This window comes from Eublepharis macularius, chromosome 8 (genome assembly GCF_028583425.1).
Source record: "Eublepharis macularius isolate TG4126 chromosome 8, MPM_Emac_v1.0, whole genome shotgun sequence".
Classification (NCBI taxonomy): Eukaryota; Metazoa; Chordata; class Lepidosauria; order Squamata; family Eublepharidae; genus Eublepharis; species Eublepharis macularius.
The window spans coordinates 22,453,777-22,473,528 of record NC_072797.1 but is presented as its reverse complement, the minus strand read 5'-3'; the positions used below and the strand labels follow the sequence as shown (position 1 = coordinate 22,473,528).

Sequence of the window (19,752 nt, the reverse complement as noted above, 5' to 3'; positions counted from 1 at the left end):
GGCAGCTGCTCCCGGCGCCCCCTCCCTGGGGGCACCGGGGGCAGACTACCCCCATGCCCCCCCTCGATTTGGCCCTGGACAGACCTTTATTAATTTCTGTTTTATATTATTATATTTTAGAGAAGAACACCCTTATGAATGTCCTGACTACATATCTGCTGGCCCAAATTCCTGTTATTTTGATAAAAAGCCACTCAGTCTTTCAACATCGTATAATATCACAGTAAAGGCTACCAATGACCTGGGAAGTAATGTCTCTGATCCTCATTATATAGATGCAGCATCTGTAGGTAAGTTTTCTCTCAGGCAACCCCACAATTCATAGCCCCCAAGAAGCACAGGAGGTGGCAGCCATACAATGACCAACTATTGGCTCCGGCATTTGTCAGTATCTGATTCGCTGATATGCTCCTGGTGTACACATGAGCTCAGAAGTGCATTCTTCTTTTCAATGTACATATCTCCAGGGCTCATTTCGAGGGGGAACGCACAGGAACGCAGTTCCGGCAGTTCCCCAAAGAGGAACCCCTGCATATCTCTAGCCATAGTCAGAAGTATATTAGGACTTGATGATTTCCTAAGGACAAAGAGGCCCTGCCCACCTGACTCTTGGCCATTTTGGGCCTGTTTCAGCTTGGATTGGTGCCAAAACGGCCTGGATTTGGCCTCTGATGGGTGGTGGGTCGCTCTCCCATTTATCAGCAGCCCAATCCTGACCATTTTGGGCCCCTTTTCAGCCATTTTCAGCCCCTTTTTGCCATTTTGGGCCCACTTTCGTTCCTGAATGGCCAGGATTGGGTCCAAAACAGCCAGAATAGGTGATGCCAGGAGGCGTGTGATACGCAAATCAGTTATACTAATGACACACGGCAATGGCAAGAGGTGTGGCATATGCTAATGAGTTATGCTAATGAGTTCCTCCAGCTCTTTTTCTACACAATGACCCCTGCATATCTCTAGCCTTAGTCAGAAGTATATTAGGGCTTGATTTCCTAAGGACAAGCCATAGCTCAGTGGCAGAGTCCACGTTTTGTATGTTTAAGATTCCAAGTTTGGTCCCTGTCATCTTCAGCAAACAAAGCACAGCTAGGTGGACCTTGGGCCACCCTTCCTTTTGATCTAGAGCCATCAAAGAAAGGATTCCTAGTTGGAGGAAAAAAATACTGACTTCTAAACTTCCATTTTATTCAGGCAAGCCAGACTCTCCCACGGATCTGTCTCTGGAAGTCAAGCAGTTGAATGGGATAACGTGTGTGTGGGCAAAATGGTTGCCACCTCCATTAGTCACCGGTGCAATGAGCTTGCAAAAACGGAATTATGAATTGCGGCTAAAGTCCGCAGGAGAAAAAGAATGGGAGGTGAGTGAGTCTGCTAATAAATGCTCTTAAGAAGCACTTTAAAACATGAGATTGATGGGTCAGTGTTATTATCATATCCCTACCAAAAGAGGGGACAAAGCTAGTACAAGCCCAGGCTAGGGCCATCATTGCCAAACAAACCTGAATCTCTAAGAATCAGTGAGGCACTAAGATCACATGCGTTCGCTGTAGGGATTCAAGGGTAGCAAAGATCAAAAGCCTGCAAAACAAGTGGTCACATCCACTTGCCATAGGGCTTGAAGGGTAATGAAATGCTGTCCTTGAAGCCATATGGCAAATGGAGATAACCTTGCTGCAGCCCATGTTGTTCTTGAGATTCAAGTTCTACTTCTGACACCAATCCTTTTACGCTCTAATATGTTTGGTGCTTGCTTGCTTTTTTCCATGTTCATTTAAACTTTAAAAATTGCCTCCGATAGCAGAGAGGATGTATGTTTGGACTAACACAAGGTATATACCATATTAGAAATGTAGATTCTACTTGAAGCAAAATGAAACTGGCTTGTAAGGAATTTTGTGTCTTGGAATCAAAGAAAATAAATAAATTAGGTATTCCTGCTAGCCCAGGGAAATGACTCAAGCACAGGAATAAAAGGTTTGCTTCGAAGTAGTCATAATTAATGTGTCCTCTCTCTTATTTTTCCAAAAAGAGACCACCTTCATGCATACTTTTTATCATTATGACGCTTTCTTGAGAGACCTTTTAATGGACACCACAGGTTGCATTTAACATGTTAATAATAAGGAAAAGGTTATTTGTGCTGGGAACAGGTGAAACATTTAAGTGTTTCCAAGAAATCTAAGTGAATAAGAACTCTCACTCCAGAAGCAAGTAATATGTCATGAAGGTCACCAAAGTAAGTTAAGAGATTTTATTATATGATACAGTCATCATCAGTTGCAGAAGAGAGACAGATATTCATCTGGGAAATCAGAAAAGTATGAAAAAATATTTGCTACTTTTAATGCCCACTATTGCAGACAAAAGAAAGGCTAGTAAAGTAACTGAGACCCAGTATAGCTCTAAGACTGGGGAGATATAGGTTCAAATTACAGTTGCCAGGCTTGGCAACCATTAAGACACTGAGGGGAAAGGGGGCAGGGACATAGAGTGGTGGCCATGGGCAATGGCATAACATCGCTTTTTGGGAAATTCTGAAGTGACATCATACCTCTCTAGGAATTACTGGAAACACAGAGGTAATGTCAGTCCTCTCTAGGAATCACCAGAAAATCTATGGTTTTACCATAGATTTCCAGCAGTTCCTAGACAGGTATGATGTCACTTCTGGAATTTTTCCAAAGATGACATCAAACCATAAGCCTGATGTCCATTTTTTATTTTGTCTCCTGCCACCACTCTGTGCAGCAACATAAACCAGAGGGGGATTGGCAACCCTAGTTCAAATCCTTGTTCAGCCCTGAAGCTCACTGAGTTATTTTGAGTCCATCATGTTCTCTCAGCTTAACTTACCTCACACAGTTGTTTTTAGCTTCAATGAAGGAAGGAAGAACCACATATACTGCCCTGAGTTCCTTGAGGGAAAGATGAGATAAAATGTAATTGAGTTGTTGTTCTTAAGTTGGACCGGTAGCACTTGGGAACCTAAGCCAAACAAACGTGTCATCCATGATAAAGATCTTGTTTCCAATGCCTTCCAAAGGCCGAATAGAAGGGGACCATTATGGATTGTTCCAGCTGAAGTAATCAATCCGAACTTAGAATATAAGGGGAAAGAATGGCTTACTTTTAAAGAGCTTATAGAAATAGAAAATAATGAGTTAAAACTTAGATTAAATGAGGAACTACCATTCAAATATGGCTGGCTACAGTATCGACTTTTATCAAAGACTTATTTGAGTCAGATCAAAGGAGAACAGGTTTTAGAATTAAAAAATCAGAGTTAGAAGAACTTTTGCTGGGGGATAATAACAAAGCAATTTCTAAAATGTATAAATTGTTATTAAAATGGTATACAGAAGATGAGACAGTGAAAGTACAAATGATAAAGTGGGCGATAAATTGTAATAATGAAATTATGATGGAAGCTTGGGAGCAATTGTGGAAAAATACATTAAAAATTTCAACTTGTACCAGTATTAGAGAAAATGGCTATAAAATGATATATAGATGGTATTTAACACCGAAGAAGTTAGCCATTGTTAACAAACAGCTATCTAACAAGTGTTGGAAATGTAAGGAGCATGAAGGTTCTCTATTTCATATGTGGTGGACTTGTGGCAAGGCTAGAGACTTTTGGTCTGAAATATGTGCTGAAATGTCTTCAATACTCCAATATAATGTTGTTAAGAACCCAGAAATGTTATTATTATCCTTGCATTTAGAGGATGTTAATAGAAAAGATAGAGTACTATTGTATTATATGATAACAGCGGCAAGAACGTTATATGCACAATATTGGAAGAGAGAAGAATTACCAGAAATTGAAGAATGGACACAAAAACTGTTGTACATGGCAGAAATGGACAAATTAACAAGAAAATTGAGGGATCAAGATCCAAAGGGATACTTTGAAGACTGGGGGAAGCTGAGAAAATATTTAGAGAAAAAATGGGATGTTAAAGGACAATTACGGTCTTTTGAAAGTTATTAAATAAGATAAGAGTTAGTTTAGATCTTTACCAGTAACAAAAAAGTGACAACTAGGATTTAGAAATAAGACTAGAAAACGGGGGGTTGGAGTGCTGTTGGAAGTCAACGTAGAAAAGGGGGAGGGGAGGGGGTGGGAAGCATATAACTATGGGAAGCGAAGGAAAATGTAACTTTTATAATCCTAAATGTATGTTAACCCATCCAATAAAAATTATATTTAAAAAAAAAAGGCTGAATAGAAGGGATGCAGGGTAACCGGCAGGCCATAGTACAAGGCTGGTAGCCTTCTGTTTTGTGGATCCTAAGTTGTGTGAGGCATTTCTTTGACTAATAGAGGGCCATATCAGCTAAAGATTCCTACTTTTATGAGATGTTCTTACAAGCTTTTAAAACCCAGATTTTCTGAAATTCTTATTTCCATTGTCTTACTACTTCTCAGATTCATTTTGTTGGAGAACAAACACAATATAAAATCTTTCAGTTACACCCGGGAGCGAAATACACTGTTCAGGTTCGCTGTATAACAAGCTATGGTGAAAAGAGCGAATGGAGCCCTGAGGCCTATATCCAGCTCCCCAATGGTGAGTTAATTCCTGTTTGTTTGTTTGTTTGTTTGTTTTGAATAGGTGGGCAACCGACAGATCTGATTAATATGTCTATGTAATACATGCCTAATGGCACCTCCACCTAGGCTGAGGAGCATCCAGGCAAGGGGACTGGCAGTGGAGAAGCAGTTGGGAGGGGGGGTACTTAATCTTCCCCCCACTTGTTACTAGGGTAGCCGCAGAGTTATTGCGTTCATGTGCAGCTGCAAAAACGGGGAAACTCTCCGCTTGAGGGAAATGCAAGAGCTCTCCTTCTCCCAGCGGCAGCTTTCCAAGACCATTTCCACTCCCCTATTTTAATAGAAGCCATTCCTTGGAACTGCTGTATGATTCCATGGAACACGGGATGGCATTGTGGTGAACTTGTTAAAAATGTAACATCTACTTTGGCTGCCACCTATGATTAAAAGCACATCTTGTTTAGGTGTATAATCCATTTCTTCCTTAAAACTTTCAGTTTCGTCTTCTTCAGCATCTGTAGCTGGGGCAAAAACTTGAATGATGGTTATGTTGATAGTCTTTCCATGAAGTCTGAAAGTAAATAACATCCCATTAAGCCTCTTTTAAAGAGAAAGGACATTTTTTTAATCTCCAGATTTTTTAAATCTCCAGTTGGCAACCAGTTTCTACTGCAACTCTTCCCAAGCTACTCCCCTCTCCTTCCAAGGTTCCATTTGTCTTATTAAAAGGAAGTTTAAAAGAGAGTCAGAAGTATCAAAATCCTTCATGATGCTTGGAAGTTACAAGAGAAATGCATACCATGACGAAGAAAAATATAGACAAGTCCAAGAGAATGGCAGCGTGCTTAACAAGCAGAATCAAGAAAGCTATAAGAGGCAGGAAGATAGCCTTTAAAAAGTGGAAATCTTACCCAAATTAGGTCAATTAAAAGGTGCACAAACCCTGGCCCAAAAGTTGACAGAGCAAATGAAGTTGACAAGCAAATTAAAAATAAGTCCAGAAGCTAAGGACATGATATTCACTGACAAAAGATGTGGTGGGTGATAGATGGCTTTAAAGAGAAATGAGAGAAGTTCATGGAAAAGTCCATCAACGGTTACTGACAACCATAACTTAAGTACGGCTCCATGTTCAGCTCTTCTTAAGTTCTTATGGCTGGAGCCTTCCTGTGGGGGGGTGGAGAAGCAACTGTGATGGAATGGGGAGAAAGTAGCAACCAGAAACAGTGCAGATTCTCCATATGTACTACATTGAAAATTGCCCCGCACCAAGCTCCTGAGTCCTGAAGAATTAGGCATTTGTATTTTCTTACAAGCTTTTACATGTCAGGTGCAGTTCAGCCTTTGTGTATCTACCCTTCGGTAAGTAAAAAATTTGGGGAAATTGTGAAAGTCTGCTAAGAAATGTTCTTTGGTTTTCCTTTGAAATGCAGAAATAGGAACCTTCAAATTTGTTTCAAATTTCATCTCTGGCAAAATCCACTGACAACCTAAACATGAATAAAAGCTCTGTGAGAATTTTTGCTACTTATCAGAGCTCTTTTGGCTGGAAAAATGGCTTGCCTGAGGAGAGGAACTGTACAAAATCAGTAACGGCCAAAGAGTTTTGGGTTTCCAAGGCAAACAATAACTTTGGTGCCCTTCCATGCTCAGTATCAAGAAAAATGAGGACAACAATATTTGATACTTTCAGAGAGAAAAAATTGACTTCTGTCTAATTTTGACCCACTTAAAACTCAGCAGCACCCTAAGCAGCTGCCTGGTTTACCCGTATGATCAGGCTGGCCCGGAACAAAATTAACTTCCAATACTGGTGACATCATATTAACTTCCTGCCGCGTTATGAAGAGTTAGCGATCGAACTGGATCGACCAACTCAAGCCTAGCGATATCTCTGCCTACCACTTTTGCCTATCAAGCCTACCACCCTAGTTATCTCTTTGGATCATACATAAGAGGAGTGGAAGGAGTGGAAGGGCTGCTCATTAAATTTGCTGATGATACCAAATTGGGAGGAGTAGCAAACACCCAAGAATTAGAATTAAAATTCAACAAGACCTGAATACTCTGGAGAAGTGGGCAGCTGTGAATAGGATGCAATTCAACAAAGACAAGTGCACAGTATTACATCTGGGCCACAAAAATGGGAAGCACAAATACTGGATGGGGGATACACTTCTGGGCAGTAGTATATGTGAAAGAGATCTTGGGGTAAGAGTGGACTGTAAACTGAATATGAGCAGTCAGTGTGATGCAGTGGCAAAAAAGGCTAATTCAATCTTGGGTTGTATCAAAGGGGCCATAGCATCGAAATCGCAGGAGGTCATAGCCCCTCTCTATACTGCCTTGGTCGGGCCACACCTGGAGTATTGGGTACAGTTCTGCAGGCCTCACTTCAAAAAGGATGTGGACAAAATCGAGAGGGTGCAGAGGAGAGCGATGGGGATGATCAGGAGCCCTACGAGGAAAGGCTGAGGGCCTTGGGAATGTTTAGTTTGGAGAAGAGGAGATTGAGGGGGGACATGATTGCTCTCTTTAAGTATTTGAAAGGCTGTCATTTGGAGGAGGGGCAGGGAGCTGTTCCGGTTGGCAGCAGAGGGTAGGGCGCGAAGCAATGGGCTTAAATTACATTCACAAAGGTACCGGCTAGATATTAGGAAGAACTTTTTCATGGTCAGAGTAGTTCAAAAGTGGAATCAGCTTCCTAGGGAAGTGGTGAGCTCCCCTTCACTGGCAGTTTTCAAGAAGAGGCTGGATGAATATTTGTCAGAGATGCTTTAGGCTGATCCTGCACTGGGCAGGGGGTTGGACTAGATGGTCCCCTTCCAACTCTATTATTCTATGATTCTATGATAAGAGCACAATACAGTTCTTCTCCAGATTCATCTCTTCTCGTGTGTGTGGAGCTGTATCCATGAAAGAATTTCCCATCTGTACTAGAAACACGCTTTTAAAAAAGAAAGCTGGATTCTCAGAAACATACATTCTGCAGCCAGTATCTAATTCTATAGCTGTTCTATGCTTTGACAAATTCATAGCATGGATACATCCCTGGCCAGATGTTCATCAGTTCTTGTCCGTTTGAATATATGAAGTTTCCCTATACTGGGTCTGACCAATAATTCGTCTAGCTCTGCATTGTGAGCTCTGCAAGATCTGAGACCTAACTCTTGGTATCAGAGATGCCAAGGATTGAATCTGCCAGGCTTGACCTATCACCCTTGCTCTGTAAGGAACTTAAAGATATGAAAGTGCTCTATACGGAGTCAGACCGCTGATCCCTCTAGCCCGGTATTTTTGTCCAACTGGCAGTGGCTTTGCAAGCGACTGGGCAGAGGTCTTTCCAGCCCTTCTACCCATTGTTCTTTTGTTGTGGAAACTTGGCATTGAACATGGGGCATGTGCATAGCTATGGCCCCAAACCACCTCATGTTGACTTCAGACTCCCAAGTTAACATGCTACAACCTAGCAGTCTGTATTCAGAAAGGAATTTACCTTGTATATTTAGGAATTGGCTCCAGACCAAGTTGCATTGATACATCTAGATTGTGACTTCAGAACCCTGTAGTTGCCCTGGTTAGACAAGAGGGAACCTAAGAATGTGCCAAAATAGACTTCTGAGTATGTAACCAGGCAATCTGCGGATCAGCAAGAATGCAGTCTAACAGCCGTATCCGTCTCTTTTTGTTTAGGCCAACCTCCTGGGAAGCCAGAGATAATAAGATGTCGTTCTCCTGAAAAAGAAACCTTTACTTGCTGGTGGAAGCCAAGTTCTGATGGAGGTCTCCCCACTAATTACACTCTGTTTTATAAAAAAGAAAGGTACAGGCTTACACATAATGTTACGGCTTAACAGGTGTACAATTTTGCATCTCTTTGAATAGGTTTATCTTCGGGATGCTAACAGCATTCACAAATAATGGGCTCATCATAATACCAGTGATCACTGCCCATGATATTTCTTTTTTCCTTTGAGCTGGGAATCCTTACCTTGAAATACTTACACTGTTCATGATTAATAACGTGATATATTTAAGTTAATATTGCTCTTTTATGCATATGTGATCACCTTTTATCAGACCAGACAGCCAAGGCTCATGAGTTGGATTCAAGCAGCTTTTCCACTAGAGTTGTCAAGTTCCTACTTCAAGCAAGGGATCTCCCCTAGTGGCCGGCCCTTCACACCACTGCTCAGCTGAGCAATGGGAGAAAAATGGGAGTGGGCGGGTAACTGGTGGTATCCTGGTGCAATGACCTCACTTCCACTACATCTGGAAGTGATGTCACTGCATCATGAGTAATGCTCTAACATTCAGTCAGAATGCTTTGGTTAAACCATATAGGGTTTTTACTGAACGCTGGAGCATCTCTGGTGACATAATGATGGCAGGTGCATCTCCTGCAGGTTGCTAGCCTCATGCTGGCAATCCTATTTTTCCACTGGTAAGAAAGGGAGGAGGGGACCCCTTTGACCACCCAAAATGGCTGTTCTGGGGAACATGGTGTTACCTGAATTGGTGTCTTTGTGAGTAAGAGAGTTTGGGGGGAATTAGCAGCAAGGAGTAAGACTATGCAAGAGGGGTAACGGTGGGAAAATCTTCACCAATGTTTACGGGGTCCTTTCCCCAAGATATCAGACAAGACTGGTGCTTTAAGTTCAAAGAGAAATATTTTATTAAATGAGAAAAATGCACATGCACATAGGAGTAAATAATAAAATGGTTGCACACACACAGAGTCCTAGGAAGCTAGGCAGAAGGTGGGAGGGGAAGTATATTTACCGATCCTGAAGAATAGAGTAGTCTGCGGAGGAAGAGAGCTTCAAACGTCCAGCGTGTCAGAACTGTGGCTAGATAATGTCCTTACTCCAGAGTACCTTCTGCAATCAGACAAAAGCCCGTTGTTTTCAAAAGTTTACTGAAGAAAGAATGCATTATAGTCCACGAGCCTGAATACAATATTCAGGATGGTACATGTGAATTGTTACCAATGACAGGCAAAGCATGAGGTACAAAGTAACAGATCCCAGCAGGCCCAACCTCCCCCCATAGTTCTCATAACAATCCCTTTGAAGCTCGGAAAGTGAAAGTCCTTCGAGGCTGGAACAGCGATAGCCAAAACATTCCTCCTCTGGGAGATAGCTGCCTGGGAACATCCTGGCACCTGTGAAGAAAGCACTCATAACACTGAAAGGATTAAAATGGAGTCTCTTTAGCACTATCATATCTGAAAGTATTCTGAACCTGACACAGCGTTCTAGGCCAGGAGAGAGAGAGAAGCTTAGGGAAGTGACCCCAGGGGTACAATGTTCAGATCTGGAGATGCAGCTTGCACACTTTGGGACAAAGACTGTAAAGGTCAGGCTCCGGGAATTACAAAGTTTTGATTACCTTGATTACTTGCTGCCGGGTTGTGTGAAAGGAAATGCAAAGTCTCTCCTGGAACTGCACAAAAGGGCCAGTTTGTTAATAGGTTCTACCAGAGCTGAGTTGATAAATTTAGATATGAGAAGACATAGGTTCCCAGAAATAGAAATTAACTTAGGGATGCTGATTGATTGCTCACGAGTTTGAGGTAGGAAATGTAATCACGGGAAGAGGGCATTGAAATGTGCTAATGGGGTGACAGAGCACAGCCCGCTATTATCGTGGTTTAAAGCCAGTTGCTGGGAAGATAGTAAATCCAATCACTCTAGTTCTTTGCATTTACATGCACATTCCAGGCATACCTGAATCTCTTGGGCTGGGTCCAGCAACGTTCTGCCTAGCCAGCTTGGAATTTCCACTGATGCAGACCAAGCTGCATTAATTCAGGGGCCCTGTGACCTTTTATATCACGGGTCTGTATTAAAGGTATATCAAATATGGTGACGGCCAGGGCTGACTGCTTACAATGGGACCTGCACAACAAACGCCGTGTGGAAGAGGAGGAGAATTGGTTGAGACTGAGTGAAAAAGTAGACTGGATCCAACCCACTGTCTGTACATGTTCTGAACATGAGTACTTTAACCCTATATTTACTCAGGTCCAAACTAGATGATATAAGTAGTATGAGTCAGGCTGGGGTTCCTGTGAAGCCTCACAGCATGGCAATCAGGGCCCATTGCACTTGTTCCAGCTCAGGAGAAGGGCATGGCAGGAAGGCTGAAAACCCTCCCCACTATACACCCACACCCCTGCGCCAAATCAGGCCCTGGCAAGCCTGGGAACATCAGTTCCCTGTCCAAATGAATGGCTGAAACTCAGATCAGGGGAACCCCGATGTATCAAACCGCAGTGTGTCAAATGTATTGTTTGATTTGACTCTCATTGTCAATATTTTTTCTGGGTACTGAAATTGTCTTGAGGTATTTGTTTTAAATGACATTGTAATTGATAGAACAATGCCCTGATTCCATCTGCAATCCAGCATCTAATCATCATCAGGGAAATCATACAGAGTTCCTTAGGCAAAATGCTTCCACCTGATCCCGACTCTCTTGCAGTTCCCAAGCAGCATGGTAATAATAATAATAATAATAATAATAATAATAATAATATATGTATATATATAATGTTATTATATATATATAATAACATTCGGTTTATATACCACCCTTCAGGACAACTTAATGCCCACTCAGAGTGGTTTACAAAGTATGTCATTATTATCCCCACAACAAAACACCCTGTGAGGTGGGTGGGGCTGAGAGAGCTCCAGAGAGCTGTGACTAGCCCAAGGTCACCCAGCTGGCTTCAAGTGAAGGAGTGGGGAATCAAACCCAGCTCTCCAGATTAGAGTCCTGCACTCTTAACCACCAAACTGGCTCTCACTACACCACTACACCAAACTGGTAAGAATGTACATGCGCCAAAATATTACAAGCTAACTCAGAACTCTAGGGTAAAAGGGGGATTCTTTTTAAACATACTAAAGAACCTTTGTAATTCGCAGACCAGATATGATTCAAGCTAAGGAGTGACTCACTCTTTTCTAGCAACACTAGCATACTACACAGTTTCTTCTATATTTTCTTCACATCCTATTTTTTTATATTCCAGAGAGAAATCCTACAATGAATGCCCAGATTACAAATCAGGAGGACCCAATTCCTGTTATTTTGATCAGAAGCATACTTCAATTTGGACAATATATAATGTGACTGTAAAGGCAACAAATGACCTGGGCAGCAACACCTCCGCACCTTACTATGTGGATGTGGCTTATATAGGTAAGCGGTGCAAGTAATAAAACCGAGATGGAATAATCAAATGTTCCTGAGAGTATTCTGTGAAGCTTTCGTACCATTGGCTGTTGTCGTATATGGTGGCCCAGGGGTTCTGTGACATTCCTATGTACGATTGGCTTGTCTAGAACTCCCCAAAAGGGGTGGGAGGAGTCAAACACCTGACATTCAGCTTTGAGGATCACTTTGTGCAGGCATGGCCTCTGTTCGGTTGCACGCACAGTCATTCACACAATTGCCTTAATTTGTTGCAGCTGTAGAATGAGTTAAAGCTGCAGTTAGCATGCACAGAGAGATTTGTAAGAAGTCCTGATTTTATACATAATCAGGTAAAAAAAAGTCTACATATGATCCAACAGGTTTTATGTACCAGCCCCAGTTCTTTGGTGCCCGGACCTGTTAAACTTTTTATCCTTATTTAATCTCTGCTTTGAAGGACAGTTTAAAATGTTGTTAGTTGCATGAGCTCAACAGGTTTCTGTTTCTTAACCTGAGACTCAAATTATGTATCATCTGGCAGGAGGTAGATGTGTCTCTGGACTCTAATTCACATTCATGTTCATGCGTGCACATGAATATAAAATGCCAGTGCGTGATGCTTTCCTCTCTTTCATTTTTCCTTCCTCCTGGCTGCTATTTCCCCCACCACCAGAGGTCTTTTTTAAAAAATGTACATTGCTACAGCAGTGTAACAATCTGTTTCAATACTGTACTAGTTCCCAGGTTTCATTTTGAAAATGCAAGTCTCTAGTCCTTTTCATTAGGAACTTAAGGAGAACTTAAGGAACTTAAGGCTTCACATTTCTCCATAGAACTATATAAGAAAAAGGGCTAGAGATGATAAAAAGTAATCTGGGAGTTGCAATACATTGTTAATAAAGCTATAGCACTCATAGAATCACAGAGTTGGAAGGTACCTCTAGGGTCATCTAGTCCAACCCCCTGCACAATGCAGGAAATTTACAACTACCCCCCCTGACTGCCCCAGTGACCCCCCTGCTTCATGCCCCTGCTCCATGCCCAGAAGATGGCAAAACACCTCCAGGATCCCTAGCTACCAATTTTTTTTAAACTGTAGTGGCAGGAGGGGGAAATGGTAGCCAGGGAGGGCAGTAGCAAGGAAAGTTCTCTGTGAATGGTGCATTTCTGCTGTGGAAGCAGCCTTGCTTTTAGAAGCCAGTGCAATACAAGCTGTTACATGCAAGTTAAGACAACATGCAACAGGCAGAGAAGACCCATCAATCTTATGCAGTCAGATTGGGGAGGGGAAGTCTCATACAGAATAAAATAAACCGACTCGCCCTGCTTTCACGTGTGAAATGTTGAAAAGAGTGAATCTTTGACCCTTCTCTTTCAGTTGAGCCGGACCCTCCAGTAAACCTGACTCTGGAATGGGTGGATCAGGCCTATGCAAAATATCTCTTGCTGAACTGGGCTTCACCGCCACTGGCAGATGTCAGATCTGGTTGGCTGACACTCGAGTACGAGCTGCGCATAAAGCCAGAAGAAGGACAGGAGTGGGAAGTAAGAAAAATGCAAGCACTTGGTAGACAGATGTTCTGTGTGTCTGACAGAGACTGAATTGCAAAACATGGCCATTGTAAAAATGACCATTTTAAGCCTTTTAAAAAGATATTTTAGATCCTGCTTCTGCGTGGGCTGTCCAGTAGTCTCTTTGTGCAGAATTCTGATTGGGCCCACTGCAATGTTAGCTTCAGCAACTCTCGGCGCATCACAAAATGATATAACTTCTAGAGTTCAGAGGCAAATGTGTAGGCTAATTTTTGAACTCTTAGAACACGTTGCGTGATACATAGAGAGACATTTCATAGACTTCTTTAATGTTTAAGATCATAATCTGTTGCTATGAAATGGTTTAAAACTACAGGAAGTGAACGTTGTATCAGTAATTCCCAAACTGTGTGCCACAGGAGGAGTGCCTGTTGCATCTCTGGGTGATTTGCTGCTCTGGTCTTACTGTCTTTAAGTCAGCTTCTCTGGGGCTCAGTAATTGCACCATGTTTCTGCAGCAGGTGTGATAGCATCATCTAACCATAACCAGTGCAGAAGCTCAACAGAATTGTTCACCTTCACAGTAAATGCGCCCAGAGACAGAGATTCTCACAGCAGCTTGGGGGGCAGGTGAGGTGTGGGCAGGAAACAAAGAGGATCCTCTTCGATTTTTTCTCCTTCATTATACAAATCACAAGTATTGGTATTGGCTGTTGTTTTGTTGTTGTTAAAAAGTACTCCACATTTTTATAACTTCTCCATTCTTGATATCTTTCCAGATTATATTTGTTGGGCTGGGAACCAAATATCAGTTGTTTAGTTTAAATTCAGGCGTAAAGTACGTAGTGCAAGTTCGCTGCCGAACAGACAATGGAGAATGGAGCCAGTGGAGTTCTGAAAGTTACATTCAACTCCCCAAAGGTGAGTGGTGATAGATCGGCTCTTTATGAATGGGCACCAGTCACATGGGACCACCACAAGTTCCCGAGGGCTTTTAACTCAGGCACTGTTTGTGAGCTCCCCCTCCTGCTCTGTCAACCCGTTGCAATCGGGTGAATTACTGAGTCAAGGTTTGGTCATTAACTGTACTTGAAAAGAGTTAATAGAAAACATCAAGTAGGAACAGGAGAAAGGCACAGAGGTAATAAAATGGTTAGAATGTATTATTTTCCTGGAAAAAGTACAGATTCATGTGATGTTGGGGACCCATGATAAGAGTCATTTATACACACTTATGCACACTTATGAGACTTAGAAGAGCAGCTTTGAGGGAGCTAGAGAAGATCCTTAAAGATAAAGATGTCTCTTGCAACCAAGATCAAGATAATCCAAACTATGGTATTTCCCATTGCCATGTATGGATGTGAAAGTTGGACGGTAAAGAAAGCTGACAGGGAAAAAAATTGATTCATTTGAAATGTGGTGCTGGAGGAGAGTTTTGCAGATACCATGGACAGCCAAAAAGACAAATAAGTGGGTACTAGATCAAATCAATCCGGAATTCTCCTTAGAAGCTAAAATGACAAGACTAAAGCTATCATACTTTGGTCACATTATGAGTAGGCAAGATTCTCTGGAAAAGTCAATCATGCTAGGAAAAGTAGAAGGCAGCAGGAAAAGAGGAAGACCTAAAACGAGGTGGCTTGACTCAATAAAAGAAGCCACATCCTCCAGTTTGCAGGATCTGAGTAGGTCTGTTAGAGACAGAACGTTTTGGAGGTCTTTCATTCATAGGGTCGCCATAGGTCGGAAACGACTTGACAGCACATAACACACACATGCACAGGTTGTTTGCCCTGGATTGGGTGCTATTGGGAAACGGGTTTTTCTCCCAATGTCCTCATAACATTGTGGCACCTCCCAGGATTTCCCTATGTTTCCTGCAGTCTTTCCCAAAACTGCTTTGCTGTAATGTTTTGGGAAAGGTCCAAGCATAGGTGGTCTAGCAACCATATAGGCACGAAAGTCCAGGTCTTCCCAGCCGCACCTGCACCGACACCACTTTCTCCACCCCAGTTCCCTGCAGTGGCCATTCTCCCTCCCTGCCACTGAAAGGCAATCGACGTAGTGTTATAAGATTAGAATAACCTATTTCCAAGTTCTCTGAATTCCCAGCTTTCATTTTAACATCTCATTTAGCCCATTTTGTTGTGGAGATCTGCTTTTTCTCTTACATTTTTACAGCAAAAGAGTCTAGAGATTTTTTTATAACAGAGGATGGAAATTCATAGAAACGAGTAGATAGATCATTATAATGTTATAATGACATTTGCTGATTTTTTTAAAAAAAACTTTACCGCCCTCTAGTGGTATGCAGGGGGGTGGCTGCCACAGGAAACGGGTTAGGAAAACGCAGGGAAACCTGGGGAAGCCCTGTATTTTATTATTTATTTATGTCATTTATAGTCCACCTTTCTCACTGAGACTCAAGGCAGATTACACATTATGAGATTAGTACAATCAGTAACAAGTACATTTCAATACATTATCAAGGACATTTCCATAAACAATGCTATAGGGTAAATAGATATAAGTTTAAAAGACATAGGTTGCTTCCACACACATTGGATAATGCACTTTCAATGCTCTTTAGTGATCATTTGGAACTGAGTTTTCATGTGTGAAACAAAAAATCCACTTCTGAAGCATTTCTAAAGTGTATTGAAAGTGCATTATTCAACGTGTGTGGAAATGGCCATACTGGTTGATTCCACACACGTTGGATAATGCACTTTCAATGCACTTTATCAATCGTTTGAGTTGGATTTTTTGTTCCACACAAAAAAAAATCCGTTCCAAATGATCTATAAAGAGGATTAGAAGTGCATTATCCAACATGTGTGGAATCAGCCAGTATTAGCAAGAAGCCAATACAGAGTAGAAAAAATATTGAAGCAGAACATCATCAATTCTAGGGTTGACATTAGACAACATGGAGCACTGGTGGTACATAGGAGTACATATGTAAAGCAGCAGATAATAGGTAAGGCAATATAGTGATGGTCCCTAACTCATTAGTGAAGCATCTGAGACCCTGTCCCTACAATACAGCCCTTCCATTTGAGTAAAAAGCCTTTTTGAATAGTTTGGTTTTGCATCGTTTACAAAAAGCCAGGAAAGTGGGGACTTTTCTGACTTCCTTGGGCAGGTCATTCCACAGGATAGGGGCCACCACAGAGAAAGCCCGTGTATGGGCTGCTGGGCCTGTAGCCACTGCACTGTACCAGCAACCACAGTGACAATGGAGAAGCCACATTAACCCATCCCTGTGTGGAAAATACCCAGATCTCCCAACAGGGGGCGCAATATGGATCGGATCTGGAAAGGGAGAGTTAACTCCATGTTCCCTCACACCATTTCACTTCTTTAAGCCCAAGTAAAGGGGGGAAACAGAAAAAAGACAGGCACAGTACAGGTGCCTGTCTTTTTTTTTCTTCCAGGACTAAATATAGCCTGGCATTGTTTGGGGAGAAGTACTATTTTTAATCAAGTAAATAGTGCAAGGATAATAATTAACCTCCCTCCCTACAACTCTGATTCATATTCTTCTACCCTCCCATATTACATTTTGGGAGAGCCATTACATTAACTGTGGCTTGTTAGCAGGGTTGCCAGCTCTGGGTCAGGAAATTCCTGGAGATTTGGGGGCAGATCCTCAAGCCAGGCTCTTAAGTTGGTTTATGAATCAACTGCTGTGGGATACATCTGCAACTACTATCACTGCCGTTCTTGGATGCCAGCAAGGAAAGTTTTTTGGCCATCTGAAGCAGAGGTGGTGGTCTTTGACACGCTGTTGCACATTGAGATAGATGTGGTAGCAGATGTGTTCCAGGCCTGTTCGTTCATGAATGACCAAAAATGGGGGCACCGATCTGTGGCCACTTCCTGTACCAAAAGTGGCCAAAGATTTATGAAGAGGTGGGTGTTTGGCTTCCTTGGCCTTCGAACATTGCTGGCCAAGAGTAAGGGGTGTTTGCGGATGTCACAGTCTTGTCTGTAGCTGGGCCTCTAGAGTGAGGGCTAGGGGAATGTGTGAGGGTGCTGAAACCAGGCTTGGTCAAGACAAACACGGAAAGAATGCCTGTGACATGGTTACTGGTTTCCCAAACCATCCACCATTAAAATAAAACATGGTTTCGTGTGATGTTTGAACTAACCCAATAGAGGCTTCAGGTCAAATCTCCATTAAGTCATGTAGCTGACTAGATGAGCACCTGTCATTTATTGCACCTCGACCTGCCCTGCATCACAGAAACTACAAGTGAGGTGGGCACAGAACCTGAGTATGTTGTCCTGAGTTAATTCATATGAAATAAATGGGATTCAAGTCTTCCTTGTTTTCTCTTGTAGAATTCAGGCTGAAGGACATAATTGTTTGGATCTTTGTGGCCTTTTTATCATTTATTATATGTTTGATCATGATCTGGACAATGGCCTTGAAAGGATTTAGGTAAGTGGCTAATTTTGACATTGCACTGAATGTAAACAAGTAGCTTGGCTATCTCTAAAAGAATAAGAGTCCTATCTTGTTTCTTTGTCAAATATATCACGGAATGGCAGGAAGGGAATATGTTTGGAATGTACAGGGCTGTTCCCTTTCTCTAATGGGCCATAGCTTGCCTGAAATTCTTACCCCCATTCTAATTTACCCTCCTACCTACTCAAAATACAACAGGAAACCTCCCAGCTGGCCAAGGCCAGAGAACAGCCTTGCCTGGTGTCTGATTATGGCAGGCAAACTCCTGGCAATTTTTGCCTCTGTCCACGATCAGCAGTTAATCAGAAGGAGGAAGCAGGCCAAAGAAATGGGTGCTGACATGCTCATGTCCCCAGCCAATGACATCACTTCCAAGCATGAACCAGAAGCGATGGCTCCAATCCAGGGCTGATTCTTTAACATTTGGCCCAAAACACAACAAAAATGCATGTGGTAAGACTGATAAGTTCCCACTAGAGATGGGCACAAATAGCAATATGAAAAAAACCGCCACTAACAGCTCAATCTGCTGTTCACGAGCAAGGTGTTCGTGAGGCCCCATTCCGGGCGAACTTGTGTTCTTTCCAAGCCCTCTTTGTGGCGTTGCCTCCTGCAAATTTGGTGGGTATTGGACATTGGGAAGGTCAGTTTGTAACTCCTCAATTAGCTTCCAGCAGACAGTCCATTTTTTGCCACTGTGAAGAGAAAATGACATGAAAGGGGAAGACCCATGGACTCTCCTTTCCCCAGCTCAAGTTCAGCTAAGTCCCAAGGGGGCCATTCTGGCTCCCACGAACCTCCAACTACGAACATGTTCGTGAACATGTCATGTCTGTCGATGTTCGTGAATCCCTGTTCATGGATGGCAACAAACAACGAACATCGTGTTCAGTTTTTTTCCTGTTCATGCCCATCTCTAGTTCCCACCACCTCAACTCCCTCCAGTTGCGAGGAGACCCAAAAAGAACTAGTCTGCCTCATTTGTTTTATTTTTTGCATTTGGGTGAATAAATAAGCAAGCAAAAGGCAAGGTTGCTTTTCCAGCCTCAGTCAGTGTTTTCAGTTCTGTTTCTTTTTTCAGCATGGTTGCCTGTATCTTGCCACCAGTTCCAGGACCAAAGATACCCGGTTTTGACATCCATCTCTTAAAGGTAAGTGTTTGGATGCTCGTTGGGGGTGGGGAAGCATGAAAATTTGCTGCCTTGCTTTTTGTACATCACAACGTTTTAATTAACACCTGATTGGTAACTCTAAAATTATTTCTAACCTCATACAACTTTGACACTGACAAATTTTGCCCGAGTTGAATCCGCTATATCACCTAGCAAAGGGTCCATCTAGACCAGTACCCTCTAGCAACAGCTCTCCAAAGTCTGAGGAGGAAAAAGAGTTTCCCCAGCCCTGAGTGCCAAACTGCACATGACTGAGGAGCTGGATACGGATCCCCAAGTGTGTAATTAAGCAGCTAAAACAGTTGTGGGGTGTGTGTCTCCATATGACTCAGGGCCACAGTGCTGCAGGGGAGGGGAGAATAATCCTTCTCCTTCTCCTGCTTTCATAATTGGAAATCCCCCACCCCAGCTGCTTTAATCCGAGGAGGGAGGGGAAATAGGCACCTTGGTTTCCGCTTCCAGAACATAAAATATAAACCAGCTTGGCTGTTTCCAGTCTGGTGAACAGTGCACTCCACTCTGTGGCACCATCACCCTCATCCACACTGCAGCCTCAGGAAGCTGCTTTCTGCGGTTCAAGTGCACGTTTGGAGTATCCATAAACAGCACCCTGGCATCACATGTGGTTCTGCCCTGAGATGAGTGAAAATGAAGGCCAAACTTCATGATACATTTTTTAACAAGTCAGGCCCTGGACCCCCCTGGGGTGGGGGATTTCCAATTTCCCTGTTGGCTACACAGCAACTGCAGGGAATGTGGTATTAAAAGTCTGTGGGGGCCCGATTTGGCTTGGGACCATAGCATTG

General features: G+C 42.6%; 1 protein-coding gene across 2 annotated transcripts in view; it reads left to right on the top strand.

The window, feature by feature from the left end:
* The window catches only part of PRLR (prolactin receptor), a 141,719-nt gene that overhangs the window by 117,640 nt on the left and 4,327 nt on the right, over positions 1 to 19,752 (top strand). For both annotated transcript variants that reach the window (XM_054986713.1, XM_054986712.1), the window contains 9 exons: positions 121 to 290; positions 1,192 to 1,358; positions 4,433 to 4,574; positions 8,252 to 8,381; positions 11,601 to 11,770; positions 13,143 to 13,309; positions 14,077 to 14,218; positions 17,648 to 17,747; positions 18,856 to 18,925. In XM_054986713.1, the coding sequence (XP_054842688.1) occupies positions 121 to 290; positions 1,192 to 1,358; positions 4,433 to 4,574; positions 8,252 to 8,381; positions 11,601 to 11,770; positions 13,143 to 13,309; positions 14,077 to 14,218; positions 17,648 to 17,747; positions 18,856 to 18,925 (1,258 nt within the window). The remainder of the gene's footprint in view (positions 1 to 120; positions 291 to 1,191; positions 1,359 to 4,432; positions 4,575 to 8,251; positions 8,382 to 11,600; positions 11,771 to 13,142; positions 13,310 to 14,076; positions 14,219 to 17,647; positions 17,748 to 18,855; positions 18,926 to 19,752) is intronic.